The sequence below is a fragment of the Merops nubicus genome, unplaced genomic scaffold (genome assembly GCF_000691845.1).
Source record: "Merops nubicus isolate BGI_N331 unplaced genomic scaffold, ASM69184v1 scaffold6622, whole genome shotgun sequence".
NCBI classification, from domain to species: Eukaryota; Metazoa; Chordata; class Aves; order Coraciiformes; family Meropidae; genus Merops; species Merops nubicus.
Genome location: NW_008595532.1, coordinates 13,559 through 33,517, shown reverse-complemented (window position 1 = coordinate 33,517; position 19,959 = coordinate 13,559). Strand labels below are relative to the sequence as shown.

The 19,959-nt window shown below is 37.4% G+C and overlaps 1 protein-coding gene across 1 annotated transcript; it reads right to left on the bottom strand.

The window, feature by feature from the left end:
• Positions 1 to 278: 278 nt before the first annotated feature.
• Positions 279 to 8,295, bottom strand: FAM150A (family with sequence similarity 150, member A; the record flags this gene model as incomplete). The annotated part of the gene is made up of 4 exons (XM_008936072.1): positions 279 to 927; positions 3,831 to 3,907; positions 5,010 to 5,090; positions 8,242 to 8,295. Coding segments are annotated over 3 exons (200 nt in total), but the record flags the coding sequence as incomplete, so codon positions are not given.
• Between the last annotated feature and the right edge of the window lie 11,664 nt (positions 8,296 to 19,959).

The following is a 19,959-nucleotide window of genomic DNA, read 5'->3' as shown; positions in this document are numbered from 1 at the left end:
GCACAATTTTATTACCCTCTCTTCATCCTCACAGAAGGTTTCTGTTGTTCAGAGCGAGTGCATGATGCATTTTTGTTAGCACCTCATAGCCAAAGAAGAAATTTCTGAATAAAGCCTGCCCATTGAAAATGAAACGTGGTGAAAAGAACAAACCCATAAGCTTGAAGATCTTAGTGGAAAATTATTTCAACTTCACCATATGAGTTAAATTCATATATTAAATAAGTAACCGGTTAATGTATTTAAATAACCCCTCCTGGAAAATAGTTTATTTTTGTGTTCTTTATTCCACCAAAACTGCATTGCAGTTTTCCAGTCTTTATATTTACATTATTTGCAACTCTTTCCATAAGTGCCAGTACAAATGTAACTGATGAAAATCCAGAATAGTCATACAAATGTTCCTGAAAGCAAGGTGCATTTCTGAGCAACTTTTTTTCTGATGCGCAATAATATATATGTATATATTAACAAAGCTTCATAATAAAAAATATCTTCCATGGCAAGTAAAACTCCCCCACTTACAGCTTATTCAGATTTCAGTTACATAGACTTCTGCATTTCAAGTTAGTGCAAATAATGAAAGTAAGAGCCTGAGCAGAATGATGTAAATACAATGGAACAAGAGAAACAGCAAAATTTTCCCAACTCCCTGCATACGGTTATAACATTTAGTCAGTATATCATTAGTATTCTTTATATACAATGTATTTAAATAATTGGCTTGTCTGAACTATAGGCAACAAATTTACAAATTCAAATAAAATAATGTCTCACACAAATATGGAATGTCCAACAAATATATGAAAATAAAATGCATCTAGTAACAAAACGTTGTAAATCAAAAAGGTAAAAGATGTCTTCTCTGTCTTGGAAGATTTCAAGGCACTTTCTTGGCAAATCAGAATTCTCTCCTTAGTAGAAAGTCTGCAAGAGAAAAGGATGTGCCATTTTATAACCACTTTCAACACACAGAGGCAGACCACTTAGTATAATTCCATTTATAAATCACAGTTTCTTGTCAATTGCATACACTTTAAGGTTGACATGAGTGGGTCTTGCCCTCCTTTGAACACTAATGAGTTTCACCACGACAAATCCTCGGCGCTGATGCTAAGAGGTTTAACACATAGTGGTCCACGCTGCTGCACCTCTATGAGGAAGTTTCCCATGCACAGTCACATGCAATTCCAGATTCTGGGTGTTATCAACAGCTTTACTTCCATTTACAAGGATTTGAATTAGAGAAAATGAAACAAAACCCACTTAGAGCCCTGGAGGTGAGTAAGTGCCAGGAAGCGTGTGCCCCTGATCCCAGCGGATCCCGGCGGATCTCGGGGCGGGGCACGGAGCCCCCTCGGGGCCCTTCTCCATGGTCCTGAAACAGCCCTCGGCCCATCCCCTCCCCGCTGCCACCACCCTGGCTTTTCCCAGGAAAAAACTTCTTTTCCAACAGGAAAAGTCCACGTCTCCTTTTTGTACCCTGGCATTTACAGGAGAGGAAGGAAAATATTTGCATAATAGCACTGTAGTTTTTTTTGATGAAGAAAAAAAAAGCCTATTTTAGTATTTGCAGGAGACGTGCTTAAAAATAGTTGTCAGTTCTTCAAGCCTCCTTCCTCAAGGTAATCAAGAATCTCCAAGACTCTCTCAGCTGTTAGCTGAGCAAGGGCAAAGACAAATTCCCTTACAGGAAACAAGAATGATGACCCTGTCCTCTCCAAGCTAGTATGAGGGTGGTGAGGAAAACAGATCCTCTGCACCAAAAGATGGAATAGAAGCAATCACAGAATCATGCTAGAAATGCAGTTCTATTTGAGGGATGAACATATATAACTCCTGTGCATCCCTGTCTATTTGGAGGAAAGAGAGAGTGACTCCTGTCACCCTTCAGCCTTCTCAGGACATGTTTCCATACTAAGAAGATATTAGGTATGATAAACATGAAGACTCGAGTCTTATTTCTAGTGATAACTAGCCACTCTGTCTGCTTGGTGGAGGAACAGTGTGAGAGAGCACAGAGGCAGCTGGGAAACATTTAGATCATATCTCTGCTTTTTCCCATAATGTTTTCCTATTTTCAACAAAGTACAGAAAAAGTCTGCCTAGATACAACTTTAAGTGAGCACTGTGCACACGAGCTGCTAACATTGTTTACCATTTAAACCCTCCCTTCCCCACATGTCATCTCTTTAAGTGTATTTTTGGCAGGCAAATTAGAACACCTAGATTTGCAAATCATAGAAACTTTTGATCCTTTTGTACTTTAAAGATGGAAATAAGATTAGATAGATGCTTCTTTACTGTGGATACGGAGGCAGATCTTTGACTCATCTTGAAAGAAAAGGAAAAAAAGGTACTGGAAACCCAGAAATCTTTCTGGAAGCCCTGAGCCATGGACTCAGAGGTGTAAAGGGATACAGATGAGTGAAAAAATGCAGACTAAAGAGGAGAAAGTCTAGAAAATGAGAAGGTACTTGGGTGTTCTAGAAAGCTGAGATTTGAGACATAAGAGTAACAAACAAACATGAATTTAGGGACCTACAGAAAAAAAAAAAAAAAAAGGAAAAAACTAAAACTTTAAAAGGACATTAAGAAAAGGATTCCTGTCCTCAGGAATGAAAAGGAGATCTTGGCAAACTAATGATATCGCTAGTCAGTCTCTGGTTCAGTGCCCCTGATATATTCAAAACCATCTGCAAGACTTAGAAGGCAAGAGGACAAACATACTGAAAATAGTTAAGAAGACGAGAAAGAAATTATGTCATTTCTTCTCAGCACTGAAATATTGCCATATTCTTCAATGCATTTTCTCACAGCTACCAAAATGAATCCCACCTCCACTTGGAAATCAAATCAGCTAACACTGACTCATATCCTACTCTCCCTTTCTTATTCTTGATTAGTATGAATTGAAGGCTTGATGCAGGAAGAAGTGACACATCCACAACTCCCCCAAACTCCAAGCTTGCAGTATTTGTCAGGAGGAGGTAGTGAAAGGAAACAGCCTTTGAAGAAATTTAAATTCCAAATTAAATTCCCTGGTTCTATATATTTTATTGGTCAATAATAACCAGTGCGACATTTAAAATTACTGTTGGAAGTGTAACTATCTTATTTATACAGAAACAAATGCAGAAAACAGCTCATTTGAAGTTGTTCCTTTTGTCAGTGACTGATGTTTAATTGGCACATTTAACACATTATTCATAAACAAGAATGAACTGGTTCCTTCCACAGCCTCTTACTTGAGGCATTTAGCTTTGTCACTTCTCTATGTTCAGTTTACTTCCATCACCATAAAGTGGTATTAACTTCAGAGAAACTCTCAGGAGACAATTTAGGATTGAAAAGTGGTCCCAAAGATGAGTAAAGTTTTAGGATATCTATGAAGATTGCATTGGCAGACCTGAGGCCAAGACACCCTGCTTTTTCCATGGGTTAACAACAAAGCCCTCTTCTGAAAAGCCTGAAATAAATATGCTGGTGAAGTCCTCATGCATTTTTGTTTTAGCAACCAAACTCCTTCTTGAAATTTTGAACAGTAAGAGGTCACCAAGTGCATAATTATGGACTATGGTGCCACAAGGGACTTGTAGGAAATTACAGTAGGGGCTATCAGAAGTATCTGTGCCTCTGTGTATTTCCATGAGGAACCAGTCAGTCCATACAGCAATGCCAGAGCTTCATGTTGATACACTCTGCTAATACCACATTTCTGTATGCCCACCTGATAACAAGGTACAACTCTAAAGTACATCAAGCAAACATTTGTTGTACAAAAGCACAATTCAACAAATAAGGTAATGAGTAGGGAAAATGATACTTACATAGCAAACATCCTAGGACTGTGTACACAAAGGGCTCATTGCTAATCTCGTTAGCAACCTTGCACACCTTTTATAATCTATAAAACAAAATTACCCACAGCAATAATGAATCTCGGTTGCCGGATATCCTCAAAAAACTGCATAAAATTAAATGTAGAATTTGCACTAGAATTTCAGACACCCTACACAGTGAAACCAGTCTCTGATGGAAATTTATGAGATTACACATGTAAGATGCAAAATTAGATTGTACCTTATCCTAGCCAGGGCTCTAGAGGAAATGTGAGTGATGTTAGCAATTCATTTTCTACTAAGTAGTTTCCTCCTAAGATGTTCTGACCAGGTTCAACTCCCAACTTTACTTGAAGGAAGTTAAGTAATTATCTGGGAGGCTATTCTCATCAAATTTCTAAAGCAGCCTCCTCCATAGTTTGTGCACTAATGAGAGTCACCTTTTCTAAATAAATGGTATTACTTATTTTCCAGTCACTTTACGTGATTGCACTAGAGAACACTGAAGTAAATTCTTTTTAAGGGCTTTCAATTTAGTTTGAGGGTTTTTGGTTGGTTGGTTGGTTTGTTTTAATCATTTAATAACATTATTCTCCCTGACAAAATAACATTCAGGCTGTGTTAAAGCAGAAATTCTGTGCAACTCAAGCTGCACCATTGTTTGATAAGAACTGTATGTATCAGTAACAGAAATGATGAATTGCTTTTTTGCTCTTTAATAGTGGGCATATAATAGAAAATTACTATCACAAATCGAGATATACTAAACCCCCAAGATACAACCATACTATTGAGCATTAAGAGAAGGCAAAGAATGGTTCAGATTTGTTATTGCACAAGTCAGTAAGTAATGCTAAAGGGAGCAGGAAGGAGAATGTAGCTTCATATCTGCCCCCTGCAAAAACATGCCCATCTAGTTTTTCAGACTGTAGTTTTCATTTCATTTATGACAGTCTCACTTTGAAGGAACTCATGATATGCAGCTGACTACAACTGCATTAATAGAAAATCTTTCTATATTAGAAGACCTTCAATATATTTTGAGCTATAGTGCAAAAGAGCAACAGTTTCAAAAGGACCAGTACACCAAACACTCAGTAGGAATAGTAGGTTGGTTTGAAACAAGTATCACAGGTAGTATTAAAAGGTACTTTAATTACTACTTACAGGCTGGTGTTGAGCAGTCCCTTGTGTTGTGATACAGTCGGTGAAAGTGCTTGCTACACTCTGATGAAAATGTGACTGGCCCTGTTTGAAAGTAAGCAGGAGTTAACCACAAGCTTTCAGTGTCACTTTGCAGCTTTGATGAACAACATCAACACATAGAATTAAGTCATTGTGGTTGGTTTGTTTGTTTGTGTTTTTTTTTCTTTTTGTTGTTGTTTTTTTCCTAAAATGACGTTTAGTCTTTTACTACCCCTTAAGTAATTACCATGCAATACATGTATAACAATGCCAGTGAAATAACAGAATGAAATACTATTGCTGTGTTATTATGCCAATGATCTGAATAACAGAAAAATGGTCCTTGGAAACAAATGGACTGGCTTAGCCTTGAAATTCCAGTAAATCAAAATTAGCAGTAATTTTTCTTAGACAGTTAAAAATAGAATGGTGGAACTACAACAGAATTTAGTTTGCTCAGTAGTCATCAGTAGTCTACTGTAGAATGATGTAGATGGAATGGAGATATTATTTCTAAAAATAAAAAAAAAAAACAAAACCACAACATTTTAAGCAAATATAACTTTCCAATCCCTGGAAAAATAAAATAATTCCATAAACTAAAACTTATAATTTGCATTTAGATGGTTTATAGAATTCTTAGTATAAAAATCAGTTGTTGAAAAAAAATGACAGCTGAATAATATCCAGGAACCTGATCTCCTGTTTAAATAGTCCTAGCAAGAAAGGGTGCAGACCTGCAGAGGGTAGTGTGGTTTTCAGTGTTTGGATGAGGCACCCTCAGGGTGTCCAGGGTGTAGTACACTGTGTCTTGGTTCTTCCAGCCCGTGCTCCGTTCTCCAGGTGTACAGTGTCATCTGCCTGCATTAGTATTCCATAAAAATACAGAACTACTGCCCCCCAAAACATTGCTCAAGGCTAACAGGTTGCCAAAGAGCCTTCCGTAGTAGGTGACGGCCTTGGGAAGGTATTACTAATGGCGTTCAAATTGAAAAGGAGAGCAAAAATGTAGTAACCTTCTTAGCAATACTACCACTGATGGCTGGGGATGAGTTTCTTGTGATTTGGACAGAAAACACTGATATAAATTGACACTAACTGAACAAGACTAAATTTAACTTGCATCTTCTTAATTCAGGACAAATAGGAACCTTGAAAAAGAAGAGCCTGTTTCAAGCAATGCTACAAAAGGATCTATACAAAGGATGCTGTGTTGACTCACTTTTCTGTCACAGGAAGATAGCAAGAATTTCTGGGCAAAAAAATTATTTATTTCACAATTTGAGAGGTGGTTTATCGGTCTGGTAAAAAAGCCAATTCTCACTGTACAGTGGAGTCAAACTACCACAAGCTTAAGAGAAGGTTCCTCTCTGTGACAGTGACCACACTTGGACATTAAATATATTTTACAGTAGTATGTAGATCTCATGAGATTTTTCAGCCATAAATAAACATTTCAACAAACTGACAAAGCAGCCTTTGCAACTTAGAACTGGAAGATTGCTGCCATTTTTTATCTGAGTGAGTAATTAGGCTCAGGAGATAGTATGTAATTTGAAGTTATCCAAGATATATGGAGATAATCTTAAGTTTTGTCACTAAATAAATTCCTTATCACTAAAAATAGGCTGTTAAGTCTATTTGTGCTTTACAGAGCACTCTATGTCAGCTGGCTTTTCAAGCTGAATTGATAGATAGCTTTATGACTCACAAGATTATTTATGATTTTTCCTATAGTCAGACTGTTACATATGGTTCTTATTTGGCTTTAAAATGTGTCTACTATTCTTGGCATACGAGAAGTGTACAATAATTTTCTTAACCCTGAAACTGTAAAGATAATGGACTATAAAGATAATGTTGATTTCCCCTTCTCCCCACTTTTTAAGAACTTCATCAGTTTAGGATGTTCTAATCCTTGAACTAGTTGAGGACTATAATTGAACAGTTTCAAGAAAACACCTATGGATTATAGGATCTACTAAAGCTGTAAAAAGAGAGAGAGAAAAAAAAAAAAAAAACAAAAAAGGCAGAAAAACCCATCACTGGAGATCTTAAGAGTATAATTTAAAATAAAATAAAAAAAAAAAAAAAACACAGATGTAAGCAGAAATTCTGAGCCAAAGAAATAAACTTTAAGAATTTTGGAACAAACCTGCTTTCCTTATTCATTCCAACTAATGTTAGTCAAATAATTTCAGCAATTTTGATGGCAAATGCTAATGTAGAAAAGAATTATTAATGTAATGAGTGCCTCCAGAAACAGGCCTTCAAGTGTATTTGCTCTTTTTCTTCTCTATGATTTAGTGTTCTCAAAATACCTTCTGTAAAACTCATGGCTGTTTTTCACTGTTCTTTTTGAGTAGTGAAACTTTTTCATTACTTAGCTTCCACAGATTCTCATGTTGAGCTTTTTGTGGTAGCTGAGCAGTTTCCAAAGTTAAAAATGAAAAGGAAATGGATTAAATATTAATATAAGCAAATCATTCTTGTCTGCCCTCCCCACGAGAGGAATTTTCAGTATTCCTGTGCTACGTAAGATAGGAAAGTTTGAATCTGTATGTTCTTTTCATTTCTTTCTCATATGGACTGAATGGTAAGATCCATCATTAATTACTCTGTTTCCTGCAAGAGTGAAGGGCCAGCTGGGCATGGCACCTTCCCTGTAGATGCCATTAGGCTGCAGTTAGCAATTGGCAGAAAGGTGCTTAAAGTTGTGCTTATCCTAAATTTGAGGACACCTCCCCCATGAAAAAGACACAATAAATTCTTTCCTTTCTTGCCAAGGACTGTCTGAAATTTCCAGCCAAGAGGAAATGCATAATTATTTCCAATTCTCTTTTTCATGTTCCAATGCCAACTATTTCTCTAGCTTTTAGTTTTACTAATCCAAATAACAGTTAAAATCACCTACAGATTTGCAGTGTCATACTCTGAAACCTTCATTTTTCTGAATTACAGAACATTTGGAACTGGACAGTAGAAAATCATTGCAAGTATCTTGCTACCAATAACCTTTCTTGCTTTTATTCATAGGGTACAATATTTTTCCAGTTGTTACAAAATAGAGTCCCAAAGGTGAGTGCATTACACAGTACCACCTCAGTTTTCAAGTACCAGTACTTGACCGTTACCATGTTAGCTAGTGATGTAACTCTTGTGGCTACTTAGAATATGTATATGTAGGCAAATAAAGAGCAAACAGCTGTCTTACCTGTAAAATGTTTTATGAATTTGTCTTTTAGACTGGAATCTCTTGGAAAAATTTCTGAAGAGAGAAGAAAAAAATGTATGTAACATAGGAGTTGCAATAAAAGCTCTGAAATCATAATATGCCAAGATTAATTAAGAGAAGGAACACGATTAACTCACAGCATTAGGACTTCCAGCTAAACATATTTATTCACTAAAAATATTTCCTTGCCACTAATGTAATTTTAACTCTTTGTATTCTCCTACATTCCTTTTCAATTCCCCATCTGAATTAACATTTAGCTCAGAAGAGAGCACATTTCCTTTCATACTGTACATAGATGTTTACATGCCAAAATAAATTCTTACCACTGGCTTTAGGCAGTTTCCCAGAGGTCACATGAGTGTATTTTTAGGCTGAGTTTTTAAGCTAAAATGCCCCGAGTCGTACTGCAATTCAGCAAGGTTAGAGGACCTAATTTACTTCAGATTCCTCAGAAACCTCAGTTTTAACTAACTTGTCTTCTTATTGCAAATGAAATACCACTCCTCCATCAAACTTAGAATTTTACTGACATAATTTAGAATTACACAGAATGAAACATACAAAAAGCCAAAATAGTGAAATAATCTGTGTGAGTTTTGAATGAGACGCCTCAGGTGGACCAGTAGTGATGAATAACCAAAGCCTGGTGAAGGTTAGGCTAGGAACAGGCCATTCTTGTTCTGACAAAGAACGTTTAGACCCGGGTCCTTTTTAAGTCTACAGAATTTACTAGGGGAACAGTACCTGCCTTTTGCCCTGTGAAATTCCTTAGGAAAAGTCCTTTAACACAGTATGCAGCCAACTCCCCCCTTCGAAATGCACAGGAGGTAAAAGAGGAGAACAGATTTGATGCTCAGGCAGGGAGCACTGCCAGCATCAAACTGCAGCTGCAGCTGTGGTGATAAGCCTCAGAAGGAACTCTGCAAGGTCTGCTTCCCACAAGTAATGTACATCAGCCTGAGTTTCACACCAACCCAGCTACGCCTGTCCCAGTGGGGAAAACTAGTTCAATTGTGTGTTGGAAAGTGGCTGAATGATGCTGACTGCGGGCCTGCTCCTCCCCTGCTGTGGCTGCCACCCCTCCAGGCAGCAACCAGCTTTTCAACATGTGCCACCTCTCAGCTTTCTTCAAGAGTTCATTTTCTTAATAGTGCAGTGCCTTTGCTTGGTGAAACACAATCTGTGAGCCCCTAGCCCTCCACAAAGACAGCCTAAGCTCATTTGTATAAAAATCACTGGCAGCACAGGTTGCTGGAATGCTTCTGTCTGCTGGCTTTAACAGCAGGGGCAGCTCTGCCTGAACTCTGAATTGCCCAACACAAGCACAACAATTTTCTTCCATCTTCCAGCAGCATAGCCAAGCCTCCTGGCTGTACACAACTGTGAGGCTGTGCTCTGAAAGCACTTCATATTTCAGGCAATGAACATGTCTTTTGAATAGAATATGTACCATCAGCTCCTGACCAGATCACACCAAAGCCAGAAGCAGGATCTCAAGTCCATACAGGATGTTTTTATAAAGCAGTGAAAATAATGACAAAACCTCCATCCTAGCTTTTCCTGGCTTTTAACAAGCTCTTAGTTACTCAAGTCATTTTTTCATGTGGTATATCTATCTACCACCTCTTAAGACAGATAGCTTAATATCCATTCTCACAATGTACGCTCACATCTTCACAATACAAGTTCAATTCCTTTGACATAAATTTCACAAAGGAAAAGCAGAAAGACAAATATAATAAGATAGATTAGCAAAGGACTATCAAAATCAAAATACTTGAAAGTCACACTGGACAAAGCCATAAAAGAAATAGCAAAATGAAAGAATAAAATGTTTTAGGTGCGAAACCCACATGAACAGGAAATATTGAAAGGAGAGAGCTTTTCCTATTCATTATTGCCTCAAGGCCATGTTACACAAACTAGTAAAAACAGTCAGTATATAGTCCCATAGGTTATAGTAACTAATTGTTTTTAATCAGCTGGGACAATATTCAGACTGTTGCATTCTTGACCCCAGGCTTACAAAATCTTCACTGCTCACCAGAGAAAGTACATCTGAGTTAAAAGGCACTTGTGCTGTTGACCCTGGGTTCATGCTGGGTATAATGTCAGTGTATAATCATAAATAATCTTAGTTCAAGGATTTCTTTCTTATTTATATTAAGACCTCCAAGTGTGTCCTTAGAGAATTACTCATTTGGGACAAAATGCTGCCCATTCTACACCCCTTCTACAGACAGCAATGGCCAGGGACAACTAAATGGAGCTAGGGCAGATTTGCCATTGAATTCTGTCTAAAATACTAAGAATATTTATGGCAAAATCTACGAGCAAGACAAATTTAGAGGGTTTTCCACCTCCACTTCAGAGACAGAATGGCTAAGTTTTTACTGGAGATTTGGTTCTCAACCATCTATATTGCTAATTTTCTCAAGTTGTAACACTTCACAGAAGGTCTCGTGACTACAGGTAAAAGGTGACTGGATCTGCCTGAGATTATTCCCATGCTGGGAAAAATGGGATGATGGGGAGAGCTGGCAAGGTCTTAGCTATGAAGCAGTGAGCAACAGTGAGCTCTGGCTCTGGTCTTGACCAGGGGCATCTACATCTCACTATAAGCTTTACTGTAGGCAAGCTCAAAAAATATGAAGTAGCAGAGGTCAGGCTCTGTTGGCCAAGTCCCTTAATCTTTCTGTGAAAGAAAAGAAAAAGTCTTCATCAAGAATCTCTTTTTGTAAGATTATTCACGCATATAAAAAACATACAAACAAAAAAAAAACACAAATAAAAAAGTCATTTTCCCTCAATTACTGGGGGGAAAAAAAAAAGCTAGAAAAAAAACAACTCATAGAGCATTTCTGGAAAACTTCTCCATGGCAGACATATGTTTCAAGAAACCGTAAGTATATCTAACAACACAGAACCAGAAATGACATCAGGTATCACTATACCTTTGTCTGCTACCTAAATGATATTTGTCAGCCTTACATGCAGGTGCTACAGTGCTCTCCACAACACACTTCAGCTACAGTATTTAAAGCTTATAATTTTTAGCCAGGTTTAATAATTATCCATTTTCCAGAATATCCATTGCTAATTTAGAGTATCCACTGTTAATTCAGACTACCCACTGTTACGTTGTAAAACATTCCTTGAAATGACACGTCACATGATAGAAAAACAGGCATTTCTTGGGTTTAGGTTGTTCTACAATTCAAGAAGTTAAGAGGCTGTTCAAATGAGTATAAGTTTGCAGAAATTTGTTTACCATATAATCCTTAGTCCAAGATATAATCATTAGTAATGATAGTATATTTTATTATATATTACAATGGTTATATGATCTGATTTGGTGTTTTATTCACTCTGGTAAAGTCATTTTGAGTTAATACAATTGTCTATTCTTCAAAAAGAATAATTCAGAATTACCTCAGAATTATTCTTCTTTCTTTGCTCTTTATTGTTCTTTCCTAGTCATATTTTCACTTACTTTATAATCCTTTTTAAGCCAAATTAATTTTAATACAAAGCAATACATTTCAGCAGATGTTACATTACTAAAGCAATAATAACGTTTCTTCATATTTTGCACAACCATCATATGTACAATCTTATTAAGAACTTAACACATATTTTGCTGTAAAGTTATTTAATAACTATTGCATTTAGGAAACAAATGCTTTGTTGTGCCTTTTCTTCATTCTAGCTATAAAAAGGCAGAAGAAAATTATAAGTAGTAAGATGCAGCCAACTATACTATTATAAACTCAGTTGCAGGCTTCTAAAAAAGTTGTTCTGCATGAAAATAGGATGTTGGTTTTTCATTTTTTTTTAAAAAAATATCATTTCATGTCATTAAACCGCATACAGCACAGTATGTGTTAATAAAGTTTTAAATAAAAGTGACATTTTGAAGGACAAGACTCTCCAAAGCTTCAACTTAAACAAAGGCCATATTTGTTCATAGTATAGGAATATATCTTGCAGAGGTTGAAATATTCTGCTTCTACAAATACTGGAATACTGTCAGCAATACTATCTTGAGTATTTATATAGACAAGTCCCATATATTTGGATGGAGCTTTTCTTTACCAGAAACTCTCCACAGTGCCTAAAGATGGCAACTCTTGTCTACTGTGATAACACCACACAGTGCAACACTGCTAGTAGTAGGTTTGCATACATTCAGCAATCTCAAGATGGCTTCACTTTACTCAACAATAAAATGTAGAGTGGTAAAAGTGATAGTAAAAACTTTCAAATGTAAATTCATAAAGAAATTGGTAAGGTGTAAGAAGAATTTAAGTAACAGAGATGAAAATAGATTGGAACAAGAGAAAAATACCCAAGTAAAGCAAGATACTAGAAAGATGTGCGAATGGAATGACAATGTAATGCCAGGATGAAAATATCCTCAGCCTGATTGTCTTAAAAATACAGGAAATCTTTACAAAAGCAGTGCTTCAGTACAAGAGTTGTGCTGCCTCAGTTAAAAATAAAAATGCCAACCAAAAAAGTTTCGCTGAAAATCAGAAACTAAACTAGAAAACAATGCAAAGATAAGGTAACCTTATCTTTGAATATCTTTTTATCTTAAGTGGAGAAAAAAAAAATGTTAATTATTATTTGGTAAGAGTATAACGTTGTGCTGAGTAAAGCAGAAGTGTTTGACTACAGTGTCATACACAGGAATCATACTGTAAAACACCCCCTGAATAAATGGAGCATGAAGCACCTAGAAATCTGATCCAAGTGTTCCTGCTGGACGTAGACACAAAGATGTGGTCACCACTGTGGGCAGCTGTCACAGGGAGTCAATCCCACTCCCTGGCTCAGGCATCTGTCACACCACGGTTTTAAACACAGCCCTGAGCAACAAATAATGTTAAGCAGAGTTGAATCAATTAAGATATACTTCTTTCTTCAGTACCCTGACCTATTAGAAGGTCTTAATTTCCTACTTTTATTATTATACTTTGGCCATGACCGAAGTGAACTCTTCTGGGACCATGGCAGAACAAAGTTCTTACCTGCAAAACAGAATTCCCAGCAGCTTTGGCTATTCTGGAAATGCTATTTTCATTTTTTTAAATGCTGCTATTCCACTGCTTCCAACATGGCATTACTTTTTGTTCTGCAAACAATAGTCATATTAATACAGATTGAAATGTTTCTCTGGATGCTCACATGGTGCCTAATACAGCAGAGAAACAGAGCATGTAGCTCTTTGTTAAAAATGTGTGACATTCGTATTCCCTACTCAGGGACCACCAATTGATTCTGGGATCTGTCCAAGAGTGCTCGAAATCCTTAGGACAAATTTGTGGTTGTGTTACAACTCAGTTCACAGGCTGATATATTTTAATACATTTTCTACTGCAGTTTCCCAGAGGGAGGCAAGAAAAAATATTACTTTGTGCAACAGAGAGCAACTCCTTCCATCATTAACAATCATAAATCATTAAACATTTTCTATTATTTGTGTTAGAAATAACTGCCATATGAGAAAACATCTACTTTAATGATGTAATTTAATTTTCTTAGCCTCCTCATCTGTGGTTTCTACCACACAAACTGTATTTCTGCTTTTGTTTTCCTTTTTTTCTTCCACTTTTCCACAATGACAAGCTTTATAATTAATTTCTAATTGTCTTAGTAATTTGTTTGCTTATGTACACCCGCTCCCACCTTCCCCCAATAGATCATTCCCCAATTCATGCCTTTAGACAAGGGAAAATATCTATTTCTGTGTGCAGTATTCCAAGACGTCACTGCATTACTACTTCTGTTAAGTAACACACACAATTCCCACTTACTGAATACTTTTATTTTAAGACTTTGATGTGTATGTACTAAGCTCCACGGGGCATAGATGGAAAATGAGTCAATGCTCCAGACAGATGCATTCCTTTCTGTATGCAATACCCGTTTGAAATGCAAAACTTTACAGATTCCTCCAAGTGCTGTATAATGAAGATTACAATAAATTGGCAAAATTTTTTGCATTTTCTAACATCGTGTGCAGGTGAAAAATTATCTGCTATTGTTGTTTGGTGGTTTGTTTGTTTGTTTGTTTGTTTAAAAAAAAGCCTCAAATAAACCCCCAAATCAACAGTGCTTAGATTCACGGAGATGAGAGCATCTGCTCAAGAGAAAATACTGAATTAATCTACAACTGCATACCACTACCATCTACTGAATGCAGAACATGCTGAATGTACTCCTGCATACCTCTCTACTCTGAGAGTGGAGTTCACTAGGCTTCCCATTTACTCCCTCTAACAGGAGCCCTTTCAGTTCTTGCAATACAAAGCACGCTCTAGAGCTTAAGGGTTACAAACAGAGTGCAATTAAGAATTCATAAGGAATTACTTAGTCAATTTATCTTCTGCTTCTCCAAGAGCAGACATAAACAGTACTCTAATCGCTTCGGATTTATTTGCTATCCATAAAATCTGTGTTCAGTATTTCAGCTTTATAGAGAATATCTGGAATGCACTTTTTGATATATGATTGTACCTCATTAGTCAAGCCCTAAAATGCTAGTTCTGTTTCCACGTCAAATAAATGTTTCCATGCTTATTTACTTGTCCAGGTTTGAAACAGTGCTTCTAAGGATACTTAAACTAGTGTCTGAATGTTTACTTTCCCTGATATTCATTCCAGCAATATTTTTCTGATGTCAGTATAGCACATAATGCTCCTTTCAAATGCTGAGCAATTGACATAGACTCAAATTCTCCCAATTTTAGTTATGAATACAAGATCTGCTGTTCTATATACAATTAAAAGTCTTTATTCTCTAGCTTTCATCAGGAACTTGAGCAATGAGGTGGACTGTGATATTAGTCAGTATAGAAGTACAATAGTATGACCTCAAAGAGAAAGCCTAACAGGGTTTGCTTTCATTATGGCCGATAAATTTTAACATGTCAGTCACCACTACTAAGAGAACATGAAAAGAATCAGTGAAGTTCTTAAATGTGCTAAAGATGGGCCTAAAAGGAAGCAGCTCCTAAAATCTCAGTCTGGCATTTAGTCACAATTTCTATTTTTAACATCTCATCCCCCTGCCAATCCATCATATGCAGTGCAAATAATTCAGTCTTATACCAGAGTCTCTACTCAAGTCTTACGTACATTAGCTGCTCCCTTAAACCCAAGGGGATTACTATTCACAGGAGAGTAACTACAACCTATTTGGCTCCACCAAAATTGCAGTATTGCAAATGTGCTGCACATTTTTTAAACTGCACAAAGTATTGTACAAAAGGATTCCTAAAACAGATGATAAAACCAGACAAGAACACCCTTTAGAAACCCTAGTAAAGTGAGAAAATGAACACATTAAAAAACATACAAGGAGCAAAGGCATAGAGCCTTCCTAACCCAGCAGGCCTTGTTTTGGTCTGTAGAGAGATCTGTTTACACAGTCTCATAACATTTCTTTGATGGATTGACATCTGTGTGCTACAGTTTGGAGCAAATTGGAAGTATTTCAAATTTCTAGTTCTTCACTCTTTGTTTGGAATGAGATATTTATTTATTTATAAGATTTCTAAAAATAGTCTTGAAATAAGTTTGAATTGCTCCCTTTTTCTAGCAACGAAGGTCAAATTCCACTCTCTCTGATGGCTATGTAGTTCCCCTCACTTGTCAACACCCCATTAATATAATTGAAGGGAATTATGGAAAGCTTTTTGGACTCAAATATTTTTCAGTTATATTGTTAGAGACCTTCAGGTGGGTACCAAGAAAACAGATGACTAACTTTAGACACTTGATTTCCATTGGATATATGGCCTTTACTTCAGTAATGGGACAGTAAGCTTTAGCAACACAGTTATAAATAGTATGCAAGATTCTGTACATACTATGATATAATATAAATAGCAACACAGAAAAAAAGCAAGGCTAATATGACTTGGACCTTTCTCTAAGAAGAAAGGGATATTCATTTATCTTTGCCAACCAATAAATGAGCAAGACAAGTTTTACATTAGCTAGGCACATTCCAGTTCTTTGAAAAGCTTATGAACAAGATTCTAGGATGTTGCCTGAAATAGCAGATGGCTGGATTTAATAAATCCAACAGGTTTATGCCACATGATTCTAAGTGTGAAATATTACCTTTAACTCCACAAATAAACACCTCAGTTACAATCTATATGCTTTTATCCCCATTGGGTGATGGCCCACAAGCACCTAAGAGGGAAGAACTTCTCCTGCCTTCCTACTACTCCTGCTCCTATGGAGTTCTTCTGAATAAATACTGTCTTACCTAAGGATTATGCAAGCTTGTAAACATACGTCCACGAGCAATGCAAAACACAGTCTTCTATCCTGAGACAACGTGTCTGTTTGCTATAGTGTTTTATTGCTAACTCCCTCACTCTTTGTTTACTGCAAATCATTCAATGAAGATAGTTTCTGAATTAATTTATTTATTACTACATTACAAAGTAGTACATGAGATTAGAAATTAAATACCTCAAGATCCTTGCCACATTTCTAGTACAGAGTAAATCTGTAAGTAACATACTGCTGATTCAGCTAGTCTTTATGAAAAGGATGTCCATTATCTAGCTCCTTTTTGGATGTTTCAGATCATAAGACACTGCTATTTTCACTAAAAGTAACTAATCTTTAGTGTACATCACGAGGCAGATAACTTTTAAAACATTTTGCTTTTTTCATGTTTCTGAAACAGCAGAACTACAGTTGTGATGCTGCCTCAGAAGGTGTTATGTGCTCATTTGTATTTTAAATTTGCGTTCTAAATTTGTGCTCATTTGTATTCTAAATTTTCTTCACTGCTGCAGTTTTCTCTCCATTCATTTGTGGTAGAAAATGAATGAAAGTGAAGCTTGTCCTCTTTTTTTAAGAAAGCAAGACCTTCAGACCCATAATCCTTGTACTTCTTGACTGGATCTCACAGGACATAATGAAAGCAGAGTGCCCAGGTCAGAGCTCCTGTGCTGTTACAGCTAAAATCACAGCACTCTTGCCAATACTCCCTCCCAAACACAATATGTGGGAGACCTGCCTTCACCCATGTAAGTGAAGGGAAGTGACACAAAGTCCTCTGAGAAAATCTTTTGTCTCTAGGGGTTTTTTTATGCTTCAGGTGAAATGAGTCCTTCAGCAGAAACTTTCATAAAATCAAAAGAGTAAGAGCAAACAAAGCAGATACATACTAAAATTTGAGTTTGCTCTTTTTCAATTTCTTATGCTGCTACTTGGAGAGGATTCAGAAGTTCTGTCCTTTATAACCCAACTTCCTGACTTGAACTCAGGACAATCTTTGAGGACCACAACTACTCCTGTTGTCTCAGTTTCCCACTCCCTGTGATCCACATCACCACATTGTACAAAAGTGAAAGCACCTGTGACAGCAGAAGGGAGGAGGCTGGACAACATATGCAGAAGAGAATAAGAGTAGGAGAAAAAGGCATGGAAGCATTTGGTGTTCATCTTGTATCACCTGGAGCACCTACACAGAATAACAGGCAGAGGAGAAGGACACCTGCTTATCCTTCCTGCATGTAGGGGAATTCTTCAGAAGCTGTGAAGGAAAACTATTTTTAACTGAGTCCTGCAGTAGTCTTAGCAGCAGAACAGGCTGACTTGCAGTCGTGAGAGGGTGCTAAAGACCTGCTCACACCCATGGGAAGGGCACAGGCAGCTGCTGCCTCCACTTCCCTGCTCATGTCCCACTCTTGCCCAGCTGCTGCACTTTGCCTTCTCCTCTCCCTTGCGTTCTGCTTGGCCTCCTTGCCTTGGCTGGTCTCCGCTGAGCTCCGAGTGGGAACAGAGAGTGACAGGAATAGTGAGCAGTGATCGTTGCTATGAAGACAACCAAAGGCACGAACAGTAATTCCAGGGAGGCCTTCCTACCTCAGCAGAGCAGTGACTATTTACAGCCTGAAAGAGGTTGCCAGCCTCCAGCTCAACACCCTCTTAAGGGCAACAGCTTATCCCTAGAGCTGGCTCCTCCAAGCCTGGGCACTGAACTGTGGGAAGGACATAACCTGAGGCTGGAGGGAGCTAACTCACTCAAGCTAGAGAAGAAACATTTAATCACATCAGAAGTGTCAGAATAGGCAGGCAGGGGCTGGGTTTTTCTGCTGAGAACTATTCCGTTTTTTCAACACTGGTAAAATTATGTTCCTCCTCTCCTCCTCAAACTTTGAGTTTTCTTTGCTTAACTCATCATTTGTGAAGGGAAAGTTAATTGCTTGCTAAGTGCTCAGACCCTGTACTTCTCTGTTTCTCAGAATAAAAAATCACACCTTATTGCTCATTAAAGACTGCAGTAATAGTGTTATCATCATCACGAGCTTGGAGAGGTTGAACCCTGGCTGGCCAGAGATACTTGCCACTCTCTGATGCCCTCTGTGGTACAAACACAGAAACCAGCACCTAAAAACTGCCCTATCTGAATCGGAATATTTTTCACAGTATCTTCTGAGTATATCCTGAAATACAATACTAAGTAATTTCTCTATGCTCCATTCATTTATAATGTCATCAGTTACACACAGTACCAACAGCCTCTTATCATCCAGCCATAATCTGCAGAAATACGTCAGCCTCAAAATTGTCTGTAGATCTTCCCAAAAATTTTTCTTTCTGTCACCTGTCCACCAATACTTCACCCTACCAGCAGAACTATGTGCAGGCTCCTAGCCAGGTAATGGAAATGTACTTTCAACTGCACACATGAAACCTTCTCCCTGAATCTTGCTCTTCTTCCTAAATGTAAGATTGTCAGTCAGCTCCAGGTAGTTTAATTTTGGTTACAACTAAATAATCCTTTCCAGATTGCAACTGCCACTGTCTTTCTGCTGATAGTTTCCTCACTCCAGCAAAAATTTTCATGGCTAAAATTGGGGATTTTTTATTTAATAGGAATTTTGAAATGTTAAAGGAAACATGCAATATCGTAATGATAAGAGAAAAAAAAAAAGTTTACTTCCTTTCATCTCTTTGAAATTGGCTTCTGTCAGAAACCAATGTCTGAACCTAGAGTTCCAAGTTCCATGGTTAGAGTCATATAAGCCATTGTTTGAATGTCAAACTCTGAAATAAAAACCCAACAGCAACTAAGGAAATGCATTCTGTTTAGAGTCTTAGCTTATGTCTACAGTAATAAAACACAAAACAGTCATGGACTAGCAACTCTCTGGATTCCCAGCTGGTACAAGAAAGGATTCTAAGAGCTATCATACTCTTAAATAACACATTTTTGAGATCTGAAAGACACTGGAAGGAGAGTACAGCCTGATTTTGTTCTCCTTAATTTCAATAGAAGCAAAACCAGGTCCTCAATCTGTGTGTAATTCACATGATCTACTTAGCTAAACAATTAAGTCACAGCTCTGACATCTGATATTTATTTTAAGTTCTTTGAGCCAGATTCTCTTCTCTGAGCCAACCCTTTTTTCTATTCTGGTGGCACAAAGACTGTAACAAACATGGATTTTCCCAGCTGGAGGTTCTCCCAGCATGAATAAGTCTTTACCTGTCTGGCAGAACCAGCTCTCATGTTATTTCCTCCTCCTTTGCACCCACTGAACCGTCGCCATCCTCTTACAGAGAAAGAGTAAGAGGCCTGGCTGCAGCCCTCATCACCACGCTTCGAATATTCTTTGCCTCTTCAAATTAAAACTACCCTGTTAGCTTTAAAAA